The sequence below is a fragment of the Apaloderma vittatum genome, unplaced genomic scaffold (genome assembly GCF_000703405.1).
Source record: "Apaloderma vittatum isolate BGI_N311 unplaced genomic scaffold, ASM70340v1 scaffold6220, whole genome shotgun sequence".
NCBI classification, from domain to species: Eukaryota; Metazoa; Chordata; class Aves; order Trogoniformes; family Trogonidae; genus Apaloderma; species Apaloderma vittatum.
In genome coordinates this window covers 79,534-97,406 of record NW_009696098.1, presented here as the reverse complement: position 1 = coordinate 97,406, position 17,873 = coordinate 79,534, and the positions used below count along the sequence as shown (strand labels likewise).

Genomic DNA, 17,873 nt, shown 5'->3' with positions numbered 1-17,873 from the left:
AAAACACAACCAAATAAATAATGAGTGCTTGTGGGAAAATAAGACTATAGCTGCTACCTTACAAGACGATTTAAATTCATCGTCAACTCAGTTACATTCATGGTTTTCTTTGTGGTATTCCACTCACCTGTACGCAAACTCTACAATCTTTTTCATAAGAACCTGTAAAGACTTTATCTGAGTGAAGATTTCTTTTTATTTAAAAATAAAACTAAAATATTTCTAATTGAAAACAGGTTATGCATTTCCTATTATGGTCCCAAACTCTGAAGTATCTGCTGTCTCTTTATGCTCTGAAAAATTTCTGAGAACTGCAATCTATTTTGCATGTGGAAGTAATGCTTTATTTTGATACTAAATGACATAGAATGGGAAAAAACATCAAAAAATATTAATAGTAACTTACTTTTTGTAACAACTCCTTCAAGGCGGATTATATTTGGGTGATCAAATTGTCCCATGATACTAGCCTCTCTCAGGAAATCTCTCCTCTGCCTGTCCACATAGCCACCTTTTAAAGTTTTAATTGCAACAGGTATCTCTCTTTTCCCTGGCGTCTTCAGACGTCCACTGCATACTTCTCCAAATTCACCTTAAATAGATAAAGTATTTGTTAGATCATCCATAGTGCCTGAAGAACTACAGTACAGTTTGTGTTGCTGAACTTAAACACCTTATTTTTCAAAGTAACCTTCAGTAGCTGTCTTAAAAGCTGTCTTTTTAAAAAGTTCAGAGTTATTTGTAGTTCTCAGTGAAGCCCGAATGCAAAAAATATTGAAGAAACTCACACATCCTGTAGAACTGGACAGAGAAATAATGGATGAGATATTCAAGTTCCTGCGTGTCATCATATCCCAGAAAGAAAAATATTCAGTGTTACTTTGCAACAAATGCCACACCACCACATCATGGGGACTTGTACTTTCATTGCAGCAGCCAAACCACCTGCCCTCCACAACAGGGTTTGTCTTGCTTTACTGACACTTTGAGTCTGAACTTTGATACCAATACGTTTGTGATACAAGTGAGCATGCGATGGTGAAGGAATGTAAGGACATTTAATTCTAATGATGACAAAATATGAAAAATATCTATTTATAGCAATATCTATCTATCGAGGTGTCATGCACTAAGTTCTATATGAAAAGAAATGCCATGAGAATATTAGAATATCTGACTATCCTCCAATCACAGAAAGCATTTACAATATACTCAATGCTATTATGCCCCAACAAAACATTTGCACATGACTTACTCAAATTGGATTTACACACCTACTTGAAATTAATTACGTTTCACTGCTCAGACAGCCAAAGGCCAACAGTTTCAGCAAATCAGGACTGCGTTGTGTAATGAGAGGACTCTCAAAGCTTGCTTCACCTGATGTTTTCATGTGTATGTAAGGGTCTTTGAAGAATGCATGTCTCTTCACGTTCCCTTTACACATTTACTAATTAAGTTTGCATGGAAATCACAGCTTTCCTTTGATCTTGAAGACATTCAAAAGTTGAAAGCCCCTACCAAATACACTGGATGCCTGCAGGTCAGTTTTCAATGGACCATAATTCAATAAATGGAAAAAACAATGTTCACAAAAATATTTCAAAGCACTTCTCAGTGCAGGGTACTTGTACAGCAAAACTAAATTCTCTACCCAAGTCATTTTGGAATCAGAATTGTTGAAAAACAAAAACTGAGTCAGAAACAAATATATGTTTAACTAGAGAAAATATTTTTTAACCCCTCCATTGGGCGCTGTCTGAATTAGTTTTCATTAAACTTTGTGGAGAGACAAAAAAAGCCCCAAACATGAGAGCCCTATCCTGTAACAGTGTCTCCAGATATGAGTTGAATCTAGAAGGGAGAGGCTTTAGGATTAGAAGCTTCACTTCAGAAAACAACTCCCTGACGTTACAGGATTAGAATGAATATTGTCACACAGGTTTTATTTTATTAGATTTTGTCACTTCCAGTAAAACAAAATACGGTTTCATTAGACAATAAGATCCAGGAAGAATGGTGGGATTAAAAATCAATCTCCTAGCTTGTCTTTCACTTCAAAACAGAGGTATCATCAAGTGCAAGAGTACAATTAACAGATGCTGAACACAACCTCTAAATTAGTAGCTTCTTAAACAGCTAGCAAAAGCCAAGTGTCCTAGCTTTTCTTTCTACCAGAAAAAAACTCACTTGTTCTATTTCTATTTAATTTTTAAAATAAGTCAAAGCATGTGCTTCCCTGAAGATGTGTGCATATGTGAGAAAAATTATGTCATCAGACTAGCCCTCTGACAATCTTTTGACAGAAGGAGAAGTTGGGTGGGATTGTTCTATATTACTTTGCCACATTAGTTAACGGCTCTTCTTGAAAGTTTGTTTGCCTGACTACTACCACTGAAAAAAGTAGTAGTTAATTTGGACTTTTTATGTTCTATCATAAAATAGTCATGAAGCCAGAATGTTTTGAAGGAGACATGCTATAACAATCTTCTATTCTGTGATACATCCAGCCTCTCTAAAGCCACAAACTTATTGCATCCTACTGGTTTTTCAATCTTAAATGCCTAACATGAGAAAAAAATTCCAATTTGTTTCTCCTGATGAAACAGTGAAAATATCCAGATTTTTAAATAATATCCAGATTTTTAAATAATACCTAGTTTTTAAAAGAGATTTAATGATCAATAAATCTGCAGAACGGCAAAATCACATTTTTGAGAGTAATTTGGACAGCATGGGTTATAGAATAAATCGTTTTGTTAGTAAAACGTTATACAAGAGTACTAGAATTTCATAAATAATGACATTCACACCCTAGGGACTGTAAATGGCTCTTCAACAAGTGTTTTGAAATGAATTGAACTGAAGGAGGCAGGTGAAGGAATTACAATCCCAAGATTTATTATGTGTACAACATTCAAAGCAGGGGAAGGAACATCATGTTTCCTCCCTCACCTGTAACTTTTCCCTTTTTTTGGAGGCATGCTTTGTACAGTTAGAAAGAAATTTAACTCCCCTTGGATATTGGGATTGACAAACTGGTGCACATAAAGACTAACAGCAATTTTTGTGTGAAGTGATGTCAAACAGACAGTAAGTGATGATCAGTTCACGGAACAGAGAGTTACTACATTTAGAAACCTCAGGTATGTGTAATAACTTCTAGTCCTGGTTTAAACTAGGTAGAGATCAATGATACAATTCAAAGCATTGAACTATTTACATTGAGAAAGAGTTGGACAAGATTTCATCCCAGAGTATTTTTCCTCCACTTTTGTTAAGATAAAGAATTTTGAATGTTTTAAATTCAAAGGGGAATGTGTACAATGAAAGGGAGGTTTAAAAATCTAAAAATCGGAGTCTCTTTGCACAAGTTTGAAGATAAACAAGACAAATGTTGACCCTGCAGCAGTAAAGGTTCATGACTCCAGGTGTAATAAGTAGAAGCTAAGAGCCAGATGTCAACGAAGTCAACAGCTTTCCTTGCTCCAGGGTAAAAGCTGGTGATAACTAGAGAAAAAGATAGAGTTCATTGTCTGTTCAGCTTTAATAAAGCGTAAATAATCCCTGGTTTAATGATACAAACCCCATACCTCTTACTGTATGTTATACAAAAAGAAGCTAATTGGGCAGTCTAGGAATAGGAATAGTCAGTCACTTAAAAGACTAATATGCAGTTTGGTATTACTAAATGGGATCAAAACAAATGTCTTGCAATTTGTAATACTGATAGAACTGAAAGGTCACAGCACCAAATACAGCTCAGCTCATTTTCCCCAGTCATTAGACCTGTGGGAGAACTTGTAGAAGATTCAGATTATAAAAAGAATATAGTGTACTCTGTGAAAAATTGAAGAGTTGTCCTCTTCCTGGAGATTCAACATTTAAACAGAGAAGAGGATTAACTGTAACTTTTAAGACAGACTTGACAAACTACCTCTGGGAAGTCCTTCCACGAATAGGTGCTGAAGCCTTAAACCAGAGCAAGAAGTGATTGAGCAGAAAGAAGTGTCATGGACAGGACAAAATCAAATAATACTAAGTCAGTATGTACAGCAAGCTCAATATGAAGTGTGAAACGAATCATCTGTAGAATATCTACAACAATGGCAATAGATGGCAAATTGTGGGAATCAACAAAAAGGCACCCGGTGATCTTTGTAATGAACTAATAGGAGATGTCATGGAATATTAAATACTAGTGACAAAAAAAACCCTCAGCCAAGAATTTTGAATGCAAGAATACACAATATCAAAATAAACAACAGTAAAATGTTGTCATAATTAGTCTATAAAATAAAAGGGAATGGCCTAACCAATTTCAGGATTTAAAGAGCATCTATTGCTAGAATAGGAACTTCATTAATGCCTGTTTATTTGGTTTATGTTACTATGAGAAACATAAGCTAAGCACTTACAAATAGGGTCTGTTTTGCTTCTGGTATTGTAATCTGCTTGATATTATGAATATTTGATTAAACTGCAATTTCCACTGCCTCTACCCTCCAGTTTAAACGAAAATATCAGCAGAAGTTATTCAAAGACTACCAAAAGAGACACTAACAGCTATTAAATTGGATTCATTCAATCAAAGCAGTATTTTTTTTTTATCAGATGCATCAGATGTAAGGTAGGAGATGATAGGAAGCCACTCAGGGGAAGTAACCAGAGTACATATCCATTTTAAGTCTGGATTTATGTGCAGATACTGTTACTTTAATGCAGATCTCATGTGTCTACACGTGGAGTAAGTAACACATGAATAATTTAGAGAGGACTTTGCAAAGTCTGTATTTGACTTGCTCTACTTTCACCAAAGTACCAGAAGGAAAGACAGTAATTCAGAGAGTTTGCAGATGTACTGGAACACCAAAAGCATGCCAATGGGGAAGACTGGGAGAGCTGAGATCAAAGTTTCAATTAATGGGCTCCATGGAATATAGGGGCTGCATTCAAAAACATCAACTCGGTAAATGTCCACTAGGAGGATCTGAGAAAGGATTTTAGCAAGAGTTTGCACTATTTCATTTTTTTTCTTCAAGTAATCTCACAAGCTCAGCATCTTTCCTTAAACTGTTGCTGCTTTGCGTTTTCTATTATTACATGCCTAATGATGTGAACTTGAAATACAAATGTTTATTAAACCTACAGCTAAATATATAGACATTCTCTTTTTATTTAGGCTGTGATATCTCTGACTATTGCATACCAAATCTCATCTTGATTTTGTACTACTAAAGGCCATTTTCCAATCTGCTGTTATTGCTTGAAGATCTACCTACTTTTTCAATTTGACCATTTGTTGCCACTTTCTATGAATCTGCTTTTAGTATCTTATGGAAAAATACCATTACGTGGAACAGTCAGTGTGTAAGCTACAATTTTAGATATTTGCTCTCTTTTTTTATAGCACGTAGTACTACCTCTATGTTCCTAGTACTTGGCACCAAAGGAGCAGACCAAATTATCTGTATAACATGGCTAATATATGATTGCAGAGAAATCCCAATGTCTTGGGCACCATTGAGATGTACCTGTATGATGGAGCATAAGTAAGTAAATATGCTCAAGGGCTCTTAGATTTTGCATTTCTAAGTGCAGACTGATATATAGGACAAAAATAGGAAGTCTTTGTTTTACAAGTCTGTAGCGTAGGTCTGTCTGAAGTAAGTGAGCGGTTAGGAAATTTTAACTTTTAACAGTGCCGTAATCAGACAGCAATAATCAGTAGCTTTACTTGAGAATACTACTTCTGATTTGATGACAATATCCTCAGATAGATTACTTAGCAGCAAATAATAAAATGTACACTTCCTATTCACATAATACAAGATTACAATTACCTAATACTTTAAAAGATAACTTGAGCACAGAGTTAGGTAAGCTGAAAAAAATACTTGCCTTAAGTGTCAAAGCCATATGCACTGCATCTAGCAAATTGTCAAGAGCTTTTAGGCATGACTTTTTGCATTGAAAAACAGATTGGAAATTTCTTTCAGGAAAAATTACAGAAACAAAGAATAAAAATCATTGATCAAAACTAAATGTTCGAACAAAACAAATTCAAGAAATGCATCTCTTAACTTCTTAGGAGATTTTAATGTTTCATTTTGTAAAAAATTTTCACTTGCTATTTCACTTAGGTGAAAACTGTAAACTTCTTCCAAAAGCGATTCACCCATTGTAAGAAATTCATTTTACATCCAGTTGCAATGTTTAATACAGAATTAGAGAAAAGGCATGAAAAAAGCTTTAGCACTGCTGTGAATTATAATGATATGTTATATCCCCTAGCAGCTATTGGAGAACTCTCTGAGAATTTGTACCCTCCATGCCTCAGGCACGGTATTTAACCTGTATCTTGCCTGCATGGAAATGGGTTTAAATTTCATTTCGACCAGTTGGCAAGTCCTGCTAGGCAAATATCTTTGAAGATGGCAGATTACCCAAGTAATTTTTGAAGATAAAAAATATAGAAATAAAATATACCAAAGCAGGCAAAAATTCACTCCCCCATATGCAAGAAAAGGGACATAGAAGCTGAGTAAAGAATTTTCATAAATGAATTAAGCTGAGAATAAGGACACAATTTTCATGTGAACTAAAATCAATAAGCTTGATCCTTGTCTGTTGTATGCTTTGAAATCAGCAGTTATACCATGCTTTATGTAGTTCAATATGCTTTATAATCTACGACATCAATATCTACAATATGTCTGAAGAAAAGGAAGAAATAAAGGAAATCAGATAGAATGTTTTCTGCAAAAGTCAGCCCTCTGGGGGCTCTCTCAACCTCATAATTCCACTGGTGCACAGTGCCAGCTATGTATTATCTAGCTTAGGCAATCAGGTAAACTCTATAGTACTCCAGTGACATGGACTGCAGTGTGAAACACTCTTACTTTTGGGGCAGTATTTTCTCTCCCCTGCTTAACAGATCTGGTTTCATTTGTGTTATATTATTTAGATGACATTTTCTAGTGTATAAAACACTTTTTAGAAACACTGCAGTAATTTCCATTGGTATCAGTGTAGTAACATATCATTAAATGAGGGATCTCAAAAAATACTGCTTCTTTCTCGAGTGACTGAGATATATGAAATAAAGACGGATCACAGTACATTATATCTTCCGTTAGTACTTTTCCTGACAATACTTGCTAGTGTGAGATCTTTGGTGAGTTCACTACAAGTAAATTAATTTTTTTTTCCACTGATGTCCTTCTACAAGATGTAACTCTGATTTTTGTAGTATGTTGCACTGTGAATTATTTTATTTTCTTCTTGATGTCATCAAAGTTAGAGAAAGTAAATAAGGTTTTTAAAAAGTAGTTGTATGTTGGTAATGACTTCGTAAGTAATAGAACAGCATTGTTAAAGCACAGAAAGGACAGCTCAAAGATGGGCATTAGAATATGGAACACAGTAATTATTGCTAATGAAATAAAGTTATGGTGAGATGACAAAACGCTTGTGTAGTCAGTATTGTAAGTACTTTTAAGACAGCTCTTTACAAAACTCAGTCAATATCTTAAGGACACAGAGAAATATCTAGATCATGTAAACTGAAGACAGGTATACTGTTAATGTTGTCCACAGGAAGAAGTGAAATTTCAGAGCTGGAATTAGAGCTCAGGATTCTGTTCCTATGTTAATCAAAATTTCTGACACAGACCCTTAGCTCTCCCACCTTTCCCTTCTGTTGGGGCTGAGAAATGACTGAAGCTTCCCAGCCACTGACAGTGTGTCGGTAACAACACAGAGGATGCAATGCACCACAGGAACCCCAGACTCCCCTTAACAGTCTACTTTTGGTTTCAATTTGTTATAACTGTGAGAAATATTGGTGGCCTTTCTGAGCAACATGTTGGTCACAAGCCATGTATTAAGATCTATTAATTAGGTAAGTTTGTAAGGCCTCTCTCTAAGTCTTCAGCAAATTACAGCTGAGTAAACCAGAGGAAACAATCTCAGGACCTGGTCAGTGACGAAATGCTATGTGCCCTAGATAGTCAGAACACAAGAAAAGGTTTTACTAGACTCTGATCTTTACAAGTTTTCTGCTTTCGTTGTGTTAAGCAAGAAGGTGTGTTTTCTGTCACTACTGAGCTGCCATCAGGATCCCTAGCAAACTCTAGGGGCCTATACTCCTACAACGACCTTCCAAAAATGAATGCGTGGAAACACATAGCACTTTCCTGAGCAGCAAAATTTGACAAGTTAACCAAAGCTAAGACAAGAGGATAACACTTAATGCACAGAACAGGCACGTCTATAAAAATAGCACATTAGCAGAGGGTAAGATATGTGAAAATATAAGGGGCATGTTACCTCCCTTAGCAAGAAAGCCTATCCCACGTCACTCTCTCATTTCCCCCCTCGTACTCCTCCTGATTCGTATTTGAGAATACTTTTGTTCTCAGTCTTTAATATTCTGATCTTATTGCTTCTCAGAAAGTGATCCTGATCTAATCTCCCCCTCAGTGACAGAGAATATGTGACACTACCTAGGACAAATACTGAGTGAAACAGTGTTTTTGAGGACATTTGGAGGCAAAAAAACTCCCTAACAAAGAGAAAAACAACCAAAAAACCAACTCTACCCCCAAAACTGATAAAGCCTTATAAAAGGTTTGGGATTAATCAATTGCTTTGGAGAATCTGCCTCTCAACAACTCTTTTGAATATGCCCATACATGGAACATTAGCCAAATACAATACTTCATGTACACCACACTTGAGAGGGAACTGGTGCTATCAGAGAAATATGCTCACATTTTGCGCTATACGTGACCACTTGCGTTATACTGGTGACTTGAGTAAAGCAGCCTTTCCATGCCCAGACATTTTTGAAGTGGGTTAACTTTTACCTGCTCCAATAACTTTCTCAATACGAATTCTTGAAGGATCTATCTCCTTTGCAAACTCATGGACAGCAAGGGAAGGGTCTTCATATGTGTCTGGATCAATATATGTTTTGATTCCTGGGAAACGTACTGCAAAAAAGAGAAAATACTAAGAATAAAGAATTTGTTGACTTTCATGCACTGTAACAATATGATTTTATCTTTTTTCCCTTGTTGTTGCTGTTGACTAGAAAATTGAAAGGATTAGAAATAATATACCAAATCTTCCATATTTAAAGTTCCAGAACCAATCAGAAGAGGATAATGACACCAAAGTACTAATGCTTTTTATTGATTTCACAGAAACTAAGAAGGCAGCACATGAGTTGTCCTCATTTGCTGTCAGCACTAAGACCTTCAAAGACTGACTGAGCACAGACTTAAACACTTCCTCTTATCCTTCAAGTGGCTTTTTTAGGTGAGACTTCTGGGACGTGAAAGAGCTGGGTGTTAGTACTCCATAGACAGAAGATAAGCCTCTGCCAACCCAATACTAGTAAAACTATTCAAAAGTACTGTCTGGAACTTTAAGCAAGGTCCTTTGGGACCTTGCTTAAATCTGAGATGTTCTGGGTGACTGAAAGCGTAGAAACTTCAAGATTGCTGCAGTGCGTTGTTATATGAAACATCCTTTCAGCTTGCAATGATAACTGATTACCAGTGTTAAAGAACAGAGGAAATATGACTGTTAGGTTATCCAAATATCATTTATGCCTCTAGTTATTGTCATATTTGCTAGCTACATGGGACCCAGAGTTTACAATGTCACATACGAACAAAAAGTCAAAGGCCTTTAAAAACTCAGCCTTTGGTATTCAACTGACAAAACAGTGTGAAACTACTATGTCCCAGCTGGACACAAGCATCTCCTGAGGTACAGCATTTCAGGCGGGGAAATGAAGACAACAAAGTTTTTGGAAATTTCTCCTTAGGGAAAAAAAAGCCGCACCATATCTAAGTTTTAAGGAAAATGTTATTTCGGACAAGATAAATTATTGCTGCTCCTTAGGCAGTTTAGGCAATCTGTCCTTTTCTTTGAAAATAGTGTGCTCTAATTCACTCCTTCAATTTACGGGCGGATGGCTTAACATTTCTTTTGCCAACAGGTCCAAACTCTGAGATCCTTTTCTCCAAGGATAGGTCCTGGAGGGTTGCGCTGCTTTGTTCTCTTCTAATCAGCTGGAACATCAGAGCACCAGGTGCAAGATGAGAAGAAAAAGATCCAAATCCATTTACAAGACTTTGATAATTTCTGTCTGCTTCCTTGGAGATGGCCATGGTGGGTTGGTGCCAGATTGTTTTGGCAGGCTCCAGAAAGCCATAATTTTCTGGCATGGTTAATATCCCTTGTGTTCTTGAGTATAGCATGTCCCAAGAACTTACATTGTTTCTCTTGGACTATCTGGATGAGAATTTTTTTTAGGCTGCTGCCATGCAGTGATTAAGTTCCAGAAAATTTTCAGTCCATTAACAGAAGTTGATGTAGATAATGCATGAACTTATCATGATAAGAGGAGAGTATTGAGCTGGGTTTAAAGAACATATTTTTAAAAAATTAAGTGCCTCTCAGCCTTCTTCCTCTTGTCACTTAGTAGCTGAGTCTAAAGCATCTCATTATCTTATGAGCCTAAACGCATTAGGTGAAGAACACACGCTCAGGACACATGAATGTGGCTGGGCTCCATTAAAGCAGTGTGCAACAGCTGTTTGGATCACTGCCAATGGGGCACACACATCATACAGAAATGGAGAGGACACCAGACATCACAGGATGTCATAGTATCAGCAAGATCACTTTCTAACTCCTTTCAAAGAATTTATTTCCTGAAATCTTCCTTTAACTCACACCAAGCTCCCTTGGGAGAGGACAGATGAACTGGAGATGGTTTTCTTTTGGGGTAAATCACAGTGATTCCTCTCTATCCTTGGTTCTGTGGAGCATACATGAGTAGAAACTTGGCCGCTCAAGTCTGATGCTGAGATAACTGCAAATGAATGAGAAGCCTCTGGTATGAAGCTTTGTGTCAACATGAAATACAGTCATCATTTAAGCTGGCCTGAAAGACACTGGGTGAGGCTTTTCTCAAATTCAGTCATGTCCTCAGAGGCATATACCAAACTCTCCAGCAGGAAGGTTTTTATTTTCTTTCCCTTCTGATCATGTCTGGAAACAAATGACAAAAAAATCTTCCTAGGAAATATCCTTTATGGGGAGATGTGCCCTTTTCCTTGACAGAAAGAGCAATTTGGCTGGATATAGCGTTGTCCATCTGAAAAAAGATTTTACTTCTGGTGACTTAACTTCTGTCCTGACCATAGTATTTCCAGGGATGTAATAAGAAATGACCCCCCCAAAATTTAATTTATTACCCTTTGCATAATACCCTTTGAATAAATAACAACTTTAAATATCTACTCTAACATAAAAGACCGAGATTAGTAATTTAAACTAAGTAGCTAAACCAAACTAAGTAAACTAATACATTGTCCAGGAGAGATTGTGAGGATTTTCTCTCACGCTACTGATGAGTGAGCAGGAACATGAGGGAAGACAACCCATTCCATTTTTTATTTCTTGGATGGCTGGAAGTGTAGATCCCTAAAGCCAAAGTGAATGGGATACAAATAAGGCACATAGTCATCAAGAGAGGAGTCTCGAAGCAGACAATTTGCTATGGCACAGATCAACTGAGAACTCAAATATATCTGAAAAACTGGTAAATACTATTAATAGAATACTAAAAATACTTATTAACTACAGTGAATTCAGTGAAATTATTCAAGAGGATATACAAATAAAAATAAACACCCTTGGTAGTGTAGACAATAAGGAACTAGTCAAATGGTCAGATAAAAATATCAAGGGCAAAGACTGTATAGAAAACAGAATTCTTCACTTAAAACATGATGTAGATATTATGTAGCACAATGTTGAAGTACTTACAATGTCCATTTTGCAAATGAGCCCTTCTTTTCTCTTCAGATTTCATTTTGGCCTTTATGTACCACTGGCATCTTTTAAGAAAGACAGGTAAGATTTTAATAAAAATACTTGTCATACATAAAATAAATGTACATTAAGTTTTATTGGCACTTTTATGAAAGCCAAAATTTTTGCATTGGGAATGTATACTTAGCTATGAATCTAAAGAGAGAAATACGCATGAAGAACTACAAATAATTAGATTAGATAAAAAAAATCATGATTGAAGGATTAGTACAAAAATGACTACATAAGTTCAAGTTTGACTCCTACAAAGAATCCTGATACTTTAATAAATTATTACTTCCCTGCATTCTTGTTTGCATACATTGGTCTGTGCTAATTAAACCTTGTTCTATTAACCTTCACGGGGTCAGTGAGTCAAAAAGCTCGCATTTTCTCATAATAGTTTCTACAGCTTCACCATGTTTCGTGAATAAAGAAAATACTTTTTCACATCAAGACCACTTTTTTTTTTCCCCTGAGTTGAGCCAGGCACTAACTTATTATTTCTTCTAAGATAGCAACTATCATATAGGATAAAAAATACATAGTCTGCTCTGTGAATATGATGATTTAGCATATTGCAAATCCTTGGCAAACAACACAAAATTCTATAGTTGTTCATGAACTGTTAGTGACCTTACCTCACAATGCAAGGTTATGTTGGCAAAAACTGCCACATGGCAAGCTTTCAGGTTCCCTGTAATGAAATATTCCCTAGCCTGAACGCTGCCTACCTGCAGGACTGTTAATGCCAATTTAGAGGGTCACATGACAGGAGCAACTGTTTCAGTCAAGAAAAAACCAAAATACTTGCCCTCGGTCTTAAGTTCTTTCTCACTCACTGAACAGTCTAAAAAGTATGATTTGGGGGGAAATATTTTAGTCTGAGTGCTAAGGACTAATGGCTGCTGGGGCACTGAGCCCAGTGGAGAACAGCAGTGCATGTGGACATGTGCTCTGGTGTGACATTCAGGTCCAAGACAAGCTTGAAAAAAATAACTGACCTCTGTGTATTCATTACTAGCCTCATAAAATAAAATAAAATTATAGATAGTGTATCCAGTAAAATACTAATAACAGAGTTAGGAGAAATATGTGAACACATCCATCTCCTTTCAATGGTTCATTTAAACTACTGAAACAGAGTAGGAACACTCACAAATTCATCCATTGCTACAGAGGCGATGATGAACAATCGAAAGGCAGAAAATTCTGAAGCTGTCGTGCTTATGTACCCTTACAGAGGGAAACAGCAACCAGTGGATTCTCAGCTTCTGTTGCAATCTTTAGATTGTACAGCAGTTGCTGAGCCCACTAAGCATGCCAGTGCCATTTTTAGGATCTGAACAACTGGTCTGTAGGGTGCCAACTACCAGGAACAGTGAACATGAGCTCTTAAACTTAAAAGTGTCTACCCAATGGAGCAGTCAAAGAAACAAAGCTTTAACTCTTTCCAATGCATGTGGCCCCAAAGTCTGACTACAGAAGCCAATGAGTAATCACCAGCAGAGGAGTCTTCCAGCTTCAGCTCACCATTCCCTGTTAGCGTTGGCTACAGAACAATCAGAGAGGAGTAATTTCTATAATGATAAGAATAAATCACCCTGTGCTTTAACATTGCATTTCCTGGAATTTAGCCAAGACCCTCACCTCCCTGCATACCCTGCGCTTTGAAGTCTCTGTTGCTTTCATTTTTCTATCTGCAGTTGACAGCCGTGCTTCCTGCTTGCTCTTGGTGGGTAATCACTCAGCAAAGTGCAGAGGCAGGTGCTCATTTAACCCAGCCTCTCCATTATGAATAGGCTCATCAGCAGCCCTGTGACTCGACAGCTCATCAAATTGTTAATTCTAAACAGCACATCTGTAGGGTACCAATCCCATTTTTCATGCAGAAATTTGCCTCCAGTCCTAGAGTAAATTGAGTATTTATTCAAAATTTTCTTGCTCTGTCTTCTGTGGAATACGCTCTTATCACTGCATTTAAGTGGCACTTCAAAATGAATTCATATCTTATGTAATTGAAAAGTTCCTGTTGAATATGATGTTTGAAAGCTAAGAGAATCTCTGATATCCTTAATATTAGCAAACAGGAGGAATAAATACAGAAAGAAATCTGTTTCCATATTTCTTTTTCATTCCTGAGATCAGTGAGTTTTTTTTTCTAAAGGATGTATTTCAATTACATTTCATGATTCCACGTATGGATTCCACACAACTGGTTTCTCCAAAAGTTTGTCTTTGTCTGAGCAAGTCCTCTCTCTCTTCTGAAAGACCCCACTGTTTGTCAGTGTTTGTAGTAATTACAGGAATATTTACTTAGCTTCTAAGATTATCTCAGGTCACAATATGTTCCAATGTTAATTGCTCCCATTAACTTCAACAGAATGTCAGACTTAACTTGTTTTATTATTTAGCAGAGAGCATTAATTCACGTAATGGTAGTAACTGTAGTGCCATATTTGGTTGCTGGAGTGCCGCAAACAAAACCCCTGGCCTACACTACAAATAAAACCCCTGGCCTACACTGACAGGACTTGACTTGCTTTTCAAATTAGAGGTACTGCTATACCAATAAAACAGAAGCTTAATTACAAATCTGAAAGTGCATCACCATTTATCGATATCGGCCCCATCTGTGATGATCATTATCATGTTCAGGAGCCAGTGTAATTATCTTTTCTCTAAGTGTAAACACAGGCTTTAAACCAGAATAGGAATAGTGCAGAATCCCATCCCAACTCTGGATTTTTTCAGTTCCCAAACCAGGCAAGAAGGAAATTCCACAAAGAATTCTCCTCACATGGGGGCTCTTCCACCAGCTGTTTTATGTGTACGAAGGAAGGAGAGGGCAAAAGGATAGAGGAGGGACAGAGCACAATGCCCCTGTTCTCTGAAATTCTGCTTTGCTTCTTTGTAAAACAGGTGAAGTCCTGAAATCACACAGGAAACACCAGGGAGCACAGTGAAACAGGAAACAAAGCACCATGGAAGCAGCTACGTCTTTGGGCATCTGAACTCCAGCAAGGACTCACGTTCTGACCTCTATGTGCGTTTTTTAGCATGTCCAATTAGAATTTCTGAGTTCCCTTAAAACCTTCAGGGTGTAATTGAGCATGGCATCAGGCCACTCAAATCAAAATGCTTTTTCATCCAATTTGCATAATGTCATTATTTGATCCTGATCAACACATCAACTGAAGGAAAGTAGACCATCAGCACCGCACTGAAAGAACTTCAGATATAAGAATCAGGGTAGCTATAAAAAATAATCCTTGTCCAGACAGGTGAATTCTCCTGCCAGTGAACAGTACTGCTGTAATATAAATTTCACTGGGATATCTTCAATCCAATTTTAAAAAAAAGACAAAAAAAGCAATAAAACAGGGCCTTCAGGAAGCTATTTTCTGTTCACCAGTGATTTCACAGGCAGTAGAAACACTCTAGTTTTCCAGAGTAGAGCTCTCTTTAGTTTAATTTCATTACATAATTCTTATGTTTTATCTTAATAGATGCAGAAACCTGCATACATAACATGTACAGAATTGTGTGTGATGTTCCCTACAAATTTAACATAGCAAAAGCAATAAAAAATTGCCCACTCACAAGTGTATTTAGCAAGCTACATTGCTAATCCCAAAATATCAAAAATCCTAAGTTTACACCCTGCAAAGCTTTGCAACTGATATTTGTGAGATTAGGTAAAAAATACTGTGTTTTTTGTTTTTTTATTGTCTTCTAATGTCATAGCCTTGAGGGTACAGGTACACTGTATTTTTAAACTCTCACTCTGCAGGAAAAGAGTCCAGAAACTTATTTTAACAATAGCCAAACTATTTCCTGGTTTCACATAATTACTTAGCTCCCAAAAGTGTGTTTTTGTGAAAAACAACACTCACAATAGGACTGTGAGTATAAGCAATGCTTAAAAAAGAGGACATTCACCCTTCAGTACCTAACGCTTATTTTAGCACTGAAAATGTGATTTAATGACTTCACTATTATTCTTAAATTCTTAGTTTTGGTCGCCTCTGACCCTGAGTACATGAGAATATTTTAGTGCTAATTACCTCCCAGTGATCAGGAAGAACAAAGTGAGGATGACCAGGAGAGTGAATCCACCAACAGCAGCAGTGGCAATTACAAGAATCTGTCCCTGCTCTGCAGCCATATCAGAAGCTGAAAGAGAAGTACGGAGAAAAGAGGTTAAAGCTTCATCACCTGGGGTTCTTCCAGAACGGGTGATATAATTTCATTGGTCAAATGTTGCAATTAGTTTCCTTGGTGCTTAGCAAGAACATCAGATGCAAACGTGCCTGTGAAATGAAAAAGCATAATCCACATCCCAACAATGAAGGGGAGAGGATACTTACAGATTTTTCAAACGAGGAGATGCCATTGTCAGAGACTTGCAATTTACTAAAGTTTGAGTATGACAAAATTAGAACACATTTTTTCTTTAGCTTTATTTAGCTTAATCCTGCATCTAATTCTCCTGTATCTAACTTCTCTCCTTCCAGCTAGTTCAGCGAAGTCAGCAGCAGTGCTACGTATGTAAGAGATAATAAACTGGGTTCAGAAGAAAGCAGAGCAGAAAAAGCACACAATATTTAGCCTTGCATACCCTTCTGTATGTCTGGTGTTTAGTTTTATTGTCACAAAACGTATATAATTTTACCTATAACATGCTCTGCTGACTGGCAACACTGTAGTTGAAAAACCCCTATTTTCTTGCGAGTTGTGCTTTTCTTTCTGCTTTTTGTAGGGCATTTGTGAGTTAAAAAAAGACTGTGAAAGTATCTGTTCTCTAGACACTTAATTTATTCTGTAAAATATTAAATCTTCACATTAACAAAGTACCTACTTACAGTCTGGTTGGTCCTCACTGTCCAAATACTCAGAAAAAGAATTAGGCCCAGTTTTTCCTCTATCTCCTCTCATGTGACTCCCAAGTTTTATATCTCAAACTCAGTTACACTTGAACATTTTCACCATATGATATTTACCTCATTCTTATTTTCTGTTTCAATGAGAAACATAACATTGTTTGGGAAGGAGAATAATTCTATTCAATGACCTCTGACAACAGTAGTAGATGCAGAAAAAAAAATTTAGATTTATCAGGAAAGGAACTTTAATTTTGTAAACTTGCAAGCTGTTCTACAAACAAAATCTTCAGCTTTCGTTAGGCATTAGATGATTAAAGCCTAGGGAAATCACCTAGGCTGCTGCCTAGAATTCAGCAGGCTATGTTCTTTTACTCTGCAGTTGATGAAGCCCAGTACAATGCACACATTGCTGCCCAAAGCCTCATAAAATGCTGTTCTCAGGAAAAACATTTGGCTTCTAAATATTATTTGTGAGTGGTTTAGAAATTAGCAGTGTAAACAAGCTTTGTAATAGTAGAAAAGCAAATAAAAACAATAGGAGTTTATGTCAAATCTTCAGCAAAAACAGCTTGTAAAATTTCTGGTGTTAGACTTCTGTCCATATAATTTAATGGAGATATGCACAGGCAGTAAATTATAAGGCATTCAGTATTCGCGGTCATAAGCTCTCCACAGACAAACTAAATACACATATATTCCAATAAATGATGTAGCAAATACTCACTGAATAGCTAATCTCCAAAATGGTATCTAGTGATGTTAAGGGAGTGAATTCTAGCTCTGTATTGGTTATGTTCCATGGGGTCAGATTTAGTTGGAAAAATACAGCATAACAAATATCATGTCACACAAGTAACAATGCAAATAATAACAGGCTCTCAAAGTCAAACGATGAATACAATTTTCAGACTAGTGGGAGTTGTGCTAAACATTGCAGAATGTTACAGCCAGGGACAGTTTGAGACTGTAAATAGAGGAAGAGGTTTCAGATGAGTTAATCTTGCCCATCTCTGCAATGGAAGTGAGAGGACAAATTGCAACCCCCTTTTTTGCTTTTCTTCTGTTTTTTAATAGGAGAAAGAGATTTGCAAA

General features: G+C 36.7%; 1 protein-coding gene across 1 annotated transcript in view; it reads right to left on the bottom strand.

Moving 5' to 3' along the window:
• Positions 1-406: 406 nt before the first annotated feature.
• The window catches only part of LOC104276941 (ephrin type-A receptor 6-like), a gene marked incomplete at both ends in the record, with an annotated part of 25,966 nt that continues 8,499 nt past the window's right edge, over positions 407-17,873 (bottom strand). Inside the window, 4 exons of the mRNA XM_009873427.1 lie at positions 407-592; positions 8,871-8,996; positions 11,851-11,921; positions 15,963-16,071. Of these exons, the coding sequence (XP_009871729.1) occupies positions 407-592; positions 8,871-8,996; positions 11,851-11,921; positions 15,963-16,071 (492 nt within the window). The remainder of the gene's footprint in view (positions 593-8,870; positions 8,997-11,850; positions 11,922-15,962; positions 16,072-17,873) is intronic.